The sequence below is a fragment of the Geotrypetes seraphini genome, chromosome 11 (assembly GCF_902459505.1).
Source record: "Geotrypetes seraphini chromosome 11, aGeoSer1.1, whole genome shotgun sequence".
Lineage (NCBI taxonomy): Eukaryota > Metazoa > Chordata > Amphibia > Gymnophiona > Dermophiidae > Geotrypetes > Geotrypetes seraphini.
Window position 1 is genome coordinate 1,459,102 of NC_047094.1, and position 12,529 is coordinate 1,471,630.

The 12,529-nt window shown below is 42.1% G+C and overlaps 1 protein-coding gene across 4 annotated transcripts in view; it reads left to right on the forward strand.

Annotated features, from left to right (window-relative positions):
- Positions 1 to 12,529, forward strand: part of ERN2 (endoplasmic reticulum to nucleus signaling 2) — a 74,838-nt gene that overhangs the window by 13,096 nt on the left and 49,213 nt on the right. For 3 of the 4 annotated variants that reach the window (XR_004541121.1, XM_033963764.1, XM_033963765.1), the window contains exons 2-3: positions 9,191 to 9,308; positions 11,026 to 11,059. Coding sequence is in view for 2 of the 4 variants with exons in the window: in XM_033963764.1 (XP_033819655.1) it covers positions 9,191 to 9,308; positions 11,026 to 11,059 (152 nt within the window). In the remaining 2 variants the exon portion in view is untranslated. Of the gene's footprint in view, positions 1 to 9,190; positions 9,309 to 11,025; positions 11,060 to 11,099; positions 11,209 to 12,529 lie in introns of all 4 variants that reach the window. The other variant, XM_033963766.1, reaches the window with a different exon arrangement.

A 12,529-nucleotide genomic window follows, 5' to 3' on the forward strand; every position in this document is an offset into this window, starting at 1 on the left:
TCCCCTTTTGTGTTTACCTTAAATGTTTCTCACATTTTCTATATCGATTGTATTTCTCCCCCTCTTCCTATTCGTGTTTAGGGGCCTTTTGGTCCGTTTTTATCTAGTATGTAATTGTTGTCAGTCTTGTAGTTTTTATTATAGAAATGTATGTTTTACTTGTTAAATTTTTGTTTAAATGTTAATTTTAAATCTTGTTCAACGCTTTGTAGTTTCGAAAAAGCGTTTAATCAAAAATCTGAATAAACAATAAACCCTGAGTAACTCAAGAATGAAAAGGAATGTTTGGTGCTTAGATGCTTCTCTTTTTGGTGGTAATAGTATATTGTGCATGTGCAGGAATGGATTTTAAAAGTGGGCATGTGTATGTAAGGGTTTTATTGTTATTTTTAAGATAATTTTAAGAATTTTTTTTTTTATGTTGTATATCTATAAATGTCCTTATAAACAATATTCCTTGTGAAGATTCTGTTTGAGTTTGGTAATAGTTTTCCTTGGTTTGGGCCATCTACAACTGTCATCAGAATGTCTGAAAAACTTCTAACTCTAGAAAAAGCACCATATAAATGGCCATGGCTGAATACTGGTTCTTGTAAGTAAATGCCCACTTTGTCTAAAGTTTGGCCCTGAGATTTATTGATTGTCATGGCGAAGGCTAATGTGCCTGGAAATTGTCTCCTTCGTAATGTAAATGGCAAATCAGTGGACGTTGGAGCAAATCAATACGTGGAATAAAAACTAATTTTCTTTCTGCTGAACCGGTTATTACTTGAGCAATGATGAGGTTGGTTTTTAAGTCATTAATGATGAGGCGGGGGGACCATTGCACAATCCTCTTTTAGTATTTAGATTTCTCAGCAACATAATGATTGCTCCTTTTTTAAGGTTGAGTTTATGTTTTTGGCATACCTGTTGGAGTTAGTTCATTGAACAACTCTATGGGATAATTTTGTGTGTCTTCCTGAGTGGAGTCATCAATTGAGGTGGAGCTGAGATATGTTACAATCTGTCCTTCCAAAATGTTGAGTACCTCTTCATTTATGGAGTTTACATCAGAGTTTTTTGCACAAAGTATAGATTTTTTAATTAATTTTGGAATATCTGTAAAAGTAATTTTTTCTCCCAAAAAGTCTTTGATGATATTTTCCGTGGTTAAAATTTTGGAAGGAATTTCAATAATGTCATCAGGCAAGCCTTCAATGTGTGGTGTGTCACCATTACCAACTTTGTTTGATAAGTCAAATGCTGAAATCAGTGTCTATTGATTGAATATTGTTTTTAAGGCTTAGGACTTTGAATTTGGGCCAGAGGTTGTTATTCTTTATACATGCCTCTAAAATTTTTCTCCGGTCAGCATGAGGCACCACAGGAAGTATTTGACGCAAATCTCCACCAAGTAAGAGAACTTTTCCTCCAAAGGGTTTCTTGTTATCCATTATTTCTGGTAGTAGTTTGTCAAACACTGTAAGAGCTATAGAGGGGGCCATAGTACATTAGTCCCAAATGATTAGTTTAGCAGATCGTAAATTGTCAGCATCATTTGAATTTATACGCATACACTTCTCCCTCCCCATTCGCGGTTTCTGCACTCGCGATTTCACATAATCGCGATTTTTTTTCTGGGGAGGGGGAAAATTTAAAAAAACATATTTTTTTACCTCCCTGCTGCCTTCCCGGCCTTACCTGGTGGTCTAGCGGGCTTTCGGGGCAGGAGCGATCTTCCTACGCTCCTGCCCCGTGCAGATCGCCATGAGGAAATGGCTGTAGGGAGTTCCCGTTTGATGTTGAAATGGTTTTGGGTAATCCTTACTGCATTTGGGGAGGGCTTCAATGGCTGGGAGGATGTAGATGGCTGGAGTAGGTTTTAATGGAGATTTCGGCAGTAGGAACCCAAGCACCGTACCGGGTAGAGCTTTGGATTCTTGCCCAGTAATAGCTAAGAAGAAAAAATTAAAAAATTTAAATTGAATCAGGTTGGGCAGACTGGATGGACCCTTCGGGTCTTTATCTGCTGTCATCTACTATGTTACTTAGTGTGTGCATAAGTTCTGGATTTATTCCAGAGTTAGGTGAAATGTGCATTCTTTGTTCTGCAGCTTCTGAGGGATCTAAAATATATAATTGTGCATACTGTCTGTTTTGTCCCTGTTGTGGGTGCAGTGTGCCTACTCTGTGACAACTGGAACCATGGATGCAGAAACAGTATGGGCCATGGCCAGGAGGTGGAGTAATGTTTGCTCCCATGGAGGCAAATGCTAGGGCACTATTTAAAGATCATATATTATCAAATACATTTTTGCTATAATGATGTTGCCTGGTCATGAGTTGCTGGAAGAAAGGATTGGTAGTAATTTGAGGAAGATATACTTTTCCCTTTGAGCAACATTGTGAAAATTTACAATCTGAAGGTCTTTCTGCTTCAAAATGTTTAGCATTACAAAAGTTGCAGATGTGATCTAAATATCCACATGTGTGTGTTTGAATGTTGTTCTCATTAATATTTTGCATGTCATTTATAAATGCAATTGGTTGTATTGCGGTCATTGTCTGTTGTGTATGGTTTTTTTTTTCCGTGACAGATGTTTTATAATGGATTTGTATAGGTTGGTGTGTTGCTGACTTTGTGAATGTTGTTCTTCTGAAGTCAGTGTTGCTATTGTAGATATTTGTCGTTTTGGTTTTTTTTTTGTTGTTGTGTTTTTTTTTTTTTTGTTCAATAATTCTTTTTGCTCGTCTTTGTTTTTCTGTTTTGGCATGTTTATGACGCAGTGATTGCTGTTCTTCTGGAGTTAGAGTTGATATTATAGTTCTTTTTCTTTCTGTGTATTTTTGACGTGGTTCTTTTTTTTCTTCTCTAGATATACTTGCTCGTTTTTGTTTTTCTCTTTTGGCATGTTTCAGACGCAGTGATTGCTGTTCTTCCGGAGTCAGACTGTGTTCTGTGTTTTTCTGACGTTGTTTTGTTTTTTTTTCTTCAATAGATATACGTGCTCGTCTTTTGGCAAGTTTCTGACGCAGTGATTGGTTTTCTTCTGGAGTTAGAGTTGCTCTTTTAGCTTTTTGGGGGGCTGCATTTTTTTTTCCTTGATATTGCTGTTGTTGAACAGTTTTATTTGTTCGTCTTTGGTTTTCTCTTTTTGCCTTTCTCCTCTTTAACTCTTCCTGTTGAGGTGAGTATTCTTCCTGTAGGTGTCTTTTTTTAATCATGGTGTTTTAATTTTTGTGAATGTTATTTTAATTGTGTTTGTTTAATGTGATGGTTGGAGTAGTTGAATGGTGTTGCTAATTGTTGTTGTTTTTTTTGGCCCACTGAGTGCTAACTCTGTTGTTTTAGCTACTGTGACTGCTGACCCAGGGTTTTTTTGGGCACAGTGAGTGCTGCCAATGGTTTTATATGCTCACTGACTGCTGGCACTGGTTGGTTTTCGTACACTGAGTGTTGGCAATGATTGTGTATGCTCGCTGACTTTTGGGACTATTTTTTTAGGCCCCTTCCAACAACACCTCTCCCCTCAAAGCAAAGCAAGATCACTACCTTATCCCAACCAAGCACACCCCCTTCATCCAAATCAATCCCTGGTCCCTTCCCCAGCACACCTTTCCTGGTAAAGCAATGCAAGATTGTTTCTTTTCCCTTACCAAGCACACCTGTACCGCAAAAGCAAAGCAAGATTGCTCCCTGGTCCCCTTCCCAGCACACCCTCTTTACTCAAACCAATGAAAGATTACTCACTGCTCCCCCGGTACACTTGCTTTCCACAAACAAAAGCAAAATTGCTCCCTGCCCCAAGCACACAGGTTTTGGCTTATCTGAGAAGTATCCCTTTTTCTGAAGCAGCTCTGACAGGGTCCAATTCAGGCTCTTTGTAGCGATAGGGAAAACGCCACACGCACACCGCCGTAGGCTTCTTAGTGAGATGGAGGAAACAGCCACACACAAATAGCAGCAGGTGCTAGAAGAGATATGTAGACTTAGACATTTATAAATTTATTTCTTTGTGTAAGTCTGCCTCCCTGTTTGTCTGTTGTTTTTTTTCCTGGGTGTCTCCTTGGCCACTGTCTGTCTATCTCCTTGGTCGCTGTAGGTTTGTCTGGTTTTTTTGCTGTCTGTCTGTCTCCTTGGCTGCTGTCTGTCTGTATTTATTTATTTTGGTCTCTCTCATTGGCCGCTGTCTTTGTCAGTCTGTTTTTGGTGTTTGTCTCATTGGCTTCTGTATGTTTGTCTGTGTTTTTCTGCTTTCTGTCCCCTTGGTCGCTGTTTGTCTGTCTCATTGTCTGCTGTATGTCTGTGTCTTTTTTTGTGGTATTTCTCATTGGCCACTGTCTGTCTCCTTGGCTGTTGTTTGATTGTCTGTATTTTTCAGCTGTCTGTCTCCTTGCCCACTGTCTGTGCGCCTTTGTTTATTTAGGTCTATCTCTCTTTTTTTGCTGTCTGTCTCATTGGTCGCTGTATATCTGTCTCTCTCATTGGCTGCTGTATGTCTGTCTGTCTGTCTTTTTTTTTCAGTATTTCTCCTTGTCAACTGTATGTCTGTCGGGGTTTTTTCCCCCATCTGTCTCTTTGGCTGTCTGTATTGTTTTGATCTATGTCTCTTTGCACACTGTCTGTCTATCTCCTTGGTCGCTGTCTGTGTGTGTTTTTGTATTTGGTCTGTGTCCTTAGCCGCTGTATGTCTCTCTTTTTTTGCTTTCTGTCTCTTTTTTTTTGCTTTCTGTCTCTTTAGCCATTGTCTGTCTGTCTCCTTGGCCGCTGTATGTTTCTCTTTTTTTGCTTTCTGTCTCTTTAGCCATTGTCTATCTGTCTCCTTGGCCGCTGTATGTTTGTGTCTCCTTGGCTGTTGTTTGATTGTCTGTATTTTTTTGTTCTTTGTCTCCTTGCCCGCTGTCTGACTCTTTTTTTGCTGTCTGTCTCCTTAGCCGTTGTCTGTCTGTCTATCTCCTTGGTCGCTGCGTTTGTGTGTTTTTGCTGTTTGTCTACTTGGTCGCTGTCTGTCTGTCTGTCTCATTGGCTGCTGTATGTCTGTATGTATTTTTTTCCTGTATTTATCCTTGGCCACTGTATGTCTTTTTTTATTTTTTTTCCATCTGTCTCCTTGGCTGTTGTTTGGCTGTTTGTATTTTTTTTTTGCTCTCTGTCTCCTTGCCCACTGTCTGTCTTTCTATCTCCTTGGTTGCTGTCTGTGTGTCTTTATTATTTTGGTCTGTCTCCTTGGCTGCTGTATGTTTCTCTTTTTTTGCTTTCTCTCTCCTTAGCCGTTGTCTGTCTGTCTCTTGGCCGCTGTATGATTATTTGTGGTTTTTTGCTGTCGGTCTCCTTGGTCGTTCTTTTTCTGTATGTCTCATTGGCTACTGTATGTTTGGCTGGTTTTTTTTTTTGCTGTATTTTTCCTTGGCTACTGTATGTCTGCCTTTTTTTCCCCCCCCCGTCTATCTCCTTGGCTGTTGTTTGGCTGTCTGTATTTTTTTGTTCTCTGTCTCCTTGCCCACTGTCTGTTTGTTTGTTTTTTTGCTGTCTGTCTCCTTAGCCGTTGTCTGTCTCTTTGGTTGCTGCGTTTGTTTGTGTTTTTTTGCTGTTTGTCTACTTGGTCGCTGTCTGTCTGTCTGTCTCATTGGCTGCTATATGTCTGTATGTCTTTTTTTGCAGTCTAACTCCTTGTCCACAGTATGTCTGTATGTCTTTTTTTCCTGTATTTATCCTTGGCCACTGTATGTCTGTTTTGTTTTGTTTTCTGTCTGTCTCCTTGGCTGTTTGTATTTTTTTTTGCTCTCTGTCTCCTTGCCCACTGTCTCTCTGTCTGTCTACTTGTGAGTATGTCTGTATTTTTTGTGTCTGTTTGTCTTTTTTTCCTTGTCCATTGTATTTTTATTTTTATTTTTTTTCAATCTGTCTCTTAAGCCCCCTGTCTTTCACTGCTACCTAATTCTGTTTCAGTATGTGTGACATATTTCTATCAGTCTGTCAATGTCTCCTCTTTTTTTTTTTTTCTTGCACTGTCTCTCCCTAGCCCCCTGTCCTTATGTGTGAATGTGGAGAAGTCAGGGGGCTGTTGGGGAATATGCCCCTTCTCCCACCTACCTTTTTTTTCTTTATCACGAAACTTGCAGAGAGTAACTCCAAACTGGCACAGAGTAAATTGGCACAGAGTGACTTGTGTAAGTTAAACCGGCACTCGACACTCGTTGGTATGCGAACGTGCGCCCGCGGAAAATTGCTTTGACAACCTTCGAACTCGCATGCTATTACCCCGACGGCGCTTAGTTCAGGTCAAAAGAAGAACGTACATACCTCTTTACTTTGATTGACGTTGGGTTCAGCTGCCACATTTGTTCTGGGAACAACACTTGGTGCGGTGCCTCAAGTTTCAAGTTTATTAAAATTTGATAAATCGCTTATTGCATACTAAGCGAGTAACAATTAATATTTAAGATAGATCAAGAATCCATTGTACATCATTAAGGAGGGTTAAAAACAAACAGACAAAGCAAACAAACATGATTCATAGGGGAATGAAAAGTAAGAGAGAACAGTTACAATGTTAATATTTATCTTAATTTTAAGGAAAAGAAAAACGAATAGGGAGAAAACATGAGGAAAGGGATTGGAATTGATACAAATGAATTATTTAAACATTGAATATTAAATAAAATGAATTATTTTAAACATTAAAAGCATCTCTGAATAAATATGTTTTTAAAATATTTTTGAATTTATTGAGATCTTTAACTTCTCTTATATGTAAGGGCCATTACAGAATATATGTCGTGTCATCTGGTTCCGATAATTTTCAGACAAGGAATCATTAACAGACCCTGAGATGCGGAACGGAGAGAACGTGTCGTATTATAAGGAATGAGTAGCCGATCTATAAATTGCGGTTCGTTAGTGGATAATGTTTTAAATACTGAAAGCATGTGGCTCTTGAGAGGAACTAACCAATTCAACAGGTGTAGCTGTGAGTCTGCTACAGCGCTCGAGTGCTGGTGAGGCTCTTGAGAGGAGCTGCCGCCACTCTTAATAAATTCAGCAGGCGTGCAGTGTAAAAGAGTCGGCCACAGCGCAATGTAATAGCACCACAGCTCGTGCATCCCGTTGAAGAGGAACTTCCGTCTTGCAGCGATTTACTTTGGGGTCAGGTGCGGTTCGTGATAGGAGCTGCTGCCGCGGCTTGAAAGTTAGCCGGCCAGGCCGCGAGTGTGGGGGCCCAATTTATCTTGAGAGCGGCAGCGGTGTGTATGTGGCATGAAACGTTGTGCACATTGGTGGGGGGGGGGGGGGAGCGGAACCTTTTCTTCAATATCTGTGCCTTTGCCAGCAAGGGAAAGACCAGGCAAACAGCTGACTTCTTCGGCTTCTTCCCCTATTATCTGGAGTCAGCTGGGGCAGGGCTCGCTGTAGGCTCCTTTTATCACCTGGGGAAAATGAAAAACTCCACCGTCAGAGTCTCTTTTTTAATCTGGGGAAACCGCCATGCAGAAAGTGCCATTGCTGGAGAGCAGGGAGTGCTGCATTTTAAAATTTCTCTGCCGCGCATGCGCACTCTTGCCGGCAACGGATCATGGAACACGCTGGTAAGAGTGCGCATGCACCGCTTAGGGTTTTATTATAAGAGATTGAAAATATATGTAAAATAATGTGATAGATATGCTCAGAAAAAAGTAAATTGTGCCTACTATGTAACTTAATAGAGGGCAACGCAATGCTTAACACAACATGGATTCATTTATATATTCAATTTTCTCTCCTAGGGGAGCTCAGAATGGATACATGAATTTATTCAGGCACTTGAGCATTTTTCCCTGTCCCGGTGGGTTAACAATCTATCTAATGTACCTGGGGCAATGGGGGGATTTGTTCCTGCCCCCTGAAGATGCCTCTGTAATGTTCTGAGTTTTGGATTTTGTATTGTCTAGTCTATTTTGGGTCCTTGGTTCAGGCCTCAGAGGCAGCGGGAAGTAAAATAATGAGACAAGAGCCAGATGGTACAGAAAAAGTATATTTTATAGAGAAATAGGTTTAGAGTCTAAATGAATTCCAAAACAGCTTCTGTGTGTGTCTAAAAATGTGGCTGTCCTTCTGAAAATGGCTGAGGGGGGAAATGTGTTGGTGTGAAGAGAAGGGCACTGCAGGGTCTTTCAGTGTTTGAAACGATGGTTCTTCTTTTGAAGAACTGGTAGCTGGAGCCATTCTGTGTCTGAATTCCTTTGTTATACTTCAAGCATATGTCTTAGAAAGCCACTACAAGCAGACTAAATGACTCCTGAAAGACCAGTACTTTTTGCCCTGAAGATAGAAACATAGAAGATGACGGCAGAAAAGGGCTACAGCCCATCAAGTCTGCCCACTCTGCTTACCCATCCCCTGTCTATGCCCTAATGACCCAATTTCCTTATCTTGACCCTCGTAGGGATCCCACATGGGTATCCCATTTATGCCAGACTTTAAGAATAAATGGGATACCCATGTGGGATCCCTACGAGGGTCAAGATAAGGAAATTGGGTCATTAGGGCATAGACAGGGGGTGGGTAAGCAGAGTGGGCAGACTTGATGGGCTGTAGCCCTTTTCTGCCGTCATCTTCTATGTTTCTATGTTTCTATCTTCAGGGCAAAAAGTACTGGTCTTTCAGGAGTCACTTAGTCTGCTTGTAGTGGCTTTCTAAGTAAAAGGTCTTTGGCTCTTGCTCATCTGTTGCTATCTTCACTAACATTTCCCTGGATCCGATTGTTTTAATATATCCCACAGCCCCTCACTCTGGATATGCCAGCACGCTAATGCTGACATCCATTAGACCACTAGGCCTTCCTAAAGTAGGCAAGAGATTTTGCTCCATTTACGACTGAGATCGCATACCACTTATCCTAGCTTAGACTGAGGTTCATTACTGTCATGGTATGTACAAAACTACCCCAACTGAAGTATGACTCGGCCATCTTTGTTAAAGGGGATCTGAAACTTATTGCCTGTCTTGCTGAATAAACTACTGCAGTATGAAGCTTTTGAGTCTTTACTTCCACTTCAAGAAAGGGGTTTTCTTGGCTTTCCCCGTTTATGGCTATCCTAGGAGTTTTCTACTCATGACCCCATTCCATTAACTGAGCTAGCGTATGGCTCTTCTGGCTGTTGTGGTTCTGTGGCTGGCTGCTTGTCCCGGTTGGCATTTAGCAGTAAAGATTAACATGCTGTTTTTCAGTGTGGCGCTGAGCACACAGAGAACCTTCCGGAGACCCTGCTCTTCATCTCTACACTGGATGGGAACCTGCATGCAGTGAGCAAGAGAACAGGAGTCATCAAATGGACATTAAAGGATGGTATACGAGAACTCTCTGTTCATATGTTAAGGATACTGTAGAGAAATCTTTCAACATAAAAGTAGGAATAGGGTGAGCCAGGGGTATAACAGGCAGAAGAAATGGCAAATGACATTTAATGTGAGAGACTGCAAAAGTGATGCATGTGGGAAAGAGGAACCCGAACTATAGCTATGTGATGCAGGGTTTCACATTAGGAGTCACTGCCCAGGAAAAGGATCTACCATATATACTCGAATATAAGTCAAGATTTATGGGCCAAAAAATGGCCCCAAAATGGGGGTCTCGGCTTATATTCGGGCCATCGCCTACCCACCCACCTCCTAAACCTATTGCGGGCCTTCACAGGGCCTGCCACAAGATCCGGTGGTCCAGCAGTAGGCTTGGACTTGAGGGATCCCCCCCCCCCCCGTCTCCTGTTCTGGCTGAATCCAAAACCCCATACACACACCCCAACTCCTCGGCGGTGGACGGGACAGTGGCCTAGAATGGAGGAGAAGGAGGAGGGCAGGAAGATCGCTCCTTCTTCATGATCCAGCTGGGTACCAGGGACCCAAAAGGTATGTGGGGGAGGCAGGAGGGAGGTGTGGTTGTCAGTTTCATCAGGCATAGGAGGCAAGAGGGATTCCTCCTGTCTCGCCCACCGCGAGGCTGGGAGGGAGTGCGGGGGGGGGGGGGTTGGATTTGGCTGGGACGGGAGACAGAGGATCCCTGATATCCCGGCCCACTGCTGGACCACTGGATCACTACAGGGCATTGGGAGGGAGGGAGATGGTACAGGGCAGTGAAGGAGGGAGGAAGAGCTGGGTGCAGAGCCTGGCAGGGAGGGAAGGGGGCTGGGTGCAGAGCCTGGCAGGGAAGGGACTGAGGGAGGGGGCACTGGCTGCAAGGCATTTGAATATTAAGCCCCGTCCTATATTTAAGTCAACCATTTTCCTCCTTTTTGGGGGGAAAATGGGGTCTCGACTTATATTCGAGTATATGAGGTAGGTGCCATTGTTTTAGTGTTTTCTATAACATTGATGATGCCTCTCACAAAATAAATAAAAGCCTTGTGATGTGTTATATCCTAACTATCTCAAAAGTCTAAGTTGGAAATAATCAATGCAAATATTAAAATAGACAACATTGTGTAAATAGAGCAATGGTAGATCATCTCGTGTGTTCCCATGACAGATTGATCCCTTCATCTATAAGGCTTGTAGCATTATGATTGCTAAAGCCAATTGCTTCTCTGTGGGGCAAAGAGAAATTTCAACTGCTGCCTTTTTGATAATGCAGGGGAGAGGCTGGTGATGTTGGCTTCGGCTTCACCATAGAAATATACAGGGGCAAGGTTATGACTTATTTGTCCTTGAATGAGTTGTTGGGGTTTTGTTTTTTTTTTTAATTCTTTTACTGGAGTGCAAGTTCAAGGCAGGACCCCCTAGAAACATAGTGGCTGTGGGTCTGTCTCAGAAGATCTGGGAAGAGCTGTTTTCTTCCTGACTCCCCCTGCACTGGATGGACCTGAAATCCTATAAAACCTATTACACAGTATGTGAACCTCTGAGGGCAGCCCAGCTGTAGGACTAATACACTGGATTACAAGCTAATTAATTAATTTCTAAAATAGTATTATCCATAGTTGGTATCGTGGCAAAGCTTGTGTGCAACCTGGCTGCAGTCACCAGCCTTTATTTCTGTGTCTTATTAAAGACTTCTTTCCCTCTTTCAGACCCCGTCATCCAGGTTCCTGTGCATTTGGCTGAGTAAGTTGGATTCTCTGCTCTTCTCTCTTTCTCTTTTTAGGCTGTGACATGCAGTAGTGGGGTCTTTACTGGGAAGGGGACAGGGATTCTGACTCAAGATGTCAACAATAGCAGCATCTGTGGACTTCGGCCTGAAGTCTGAGTATCTGGTAAGGACCATGGATGTTGTCTTGTTCCCCCCCTCCCCCCATGGATATTCAATATGAATCCATATTGTTAAGACAAAGATCCTTAAACTGGAGGGGGCTTGGAACTTAGTTGAGAGGGCTGAGTTGATGCTTTTTATGTCTTGGTGCAGTTCTAGGAACAGTGAGTATATCACATGCAGTATGTAAGCTACAGCTGAGCTTCACAGTAAAAGTAGAGCAGGAATATCCCAGTACAACCAAATAATCATAAAAGAGGTGGGGGGGGGGTTAGATTGTGAGCCCTCAAGGGACACAGCATACCTACTGTACCTGAACCTACACTGCTTTGATAGCTTTCAGACTTACAGGCAGTATATGTAATTGTTGTTAGGTGCCATCGACTCGTTGCTCAGGTCCTAGCGACTTGTTGAATTGTGGATCTAAAGAGAAATTGGTTTTGTACTAGTCCAGAAAAGTCCTCCAGCATCATCTCCATGGTTGTTTTCAATGTGCCCAGCCATCCGATTGCAGGTCGCCCTCCTATGGTTCCTTCAATCTTCCCAAACATGATGTCCTCTTCCAGTAATCTCTCTCTTCTGCCGATGTGACCAAAATAAGACAGTCATAACTTCATCACTTGGGCTTCGAGTGACATAGCCAGTTTGATCTCTTCCAGAATTGATTTGTTAGTTCTTCTGGTGATCCATGGCACGCCTACAATCCTTCTCCAGCACCAAAGCTCAAATGAGTCAATCTTCTTTCTGTCTTGTTTCCGTAGTGTCCAGCTTTTGCATCCGTAACTGGCCATTGAGAAAATGAGTGTGTGGACAAGTCTGATCTTCGTTAGGAGTGTTACCTCCTTGCCTTTGTCAAGAGCCTTCATTGAAGAGCAACCCAAGTGCTATTCTGCAGAGTATTTCCTCCCTCTAGTTGCTTCATTGTTTACAAAAGAGCCCAGGAGATTGAAATCCTTTACAACAGGGTTGCCCAAGTCCGGTCCTCAAGATCTACTGGCAGGCCAGGTTTTCAGAATATCCACAATGAACATGCATGAGAGAGATTTGCTTGCACTGCCTTCTTGGTATGCAAATCTCTCTCATGCATATTCATTGTGGATATCCTGAAAACCTGGCCTGCCAGTAGATCTCGAAGACAGGACTTGGGCAGCCCTGCTTTACAACTTCTATCACCTTATAAGAAACCAAATTAAAAAAATAAATACATTTATATCTCCCAATAAAAAAAGAACAACAAAATAGAAAAAACCCCAAATAAAACCAGGACTTAAATGGTCCCACTTATATCACATCATGTGCTCTGTCATTCACTTCAAATAGTGAAA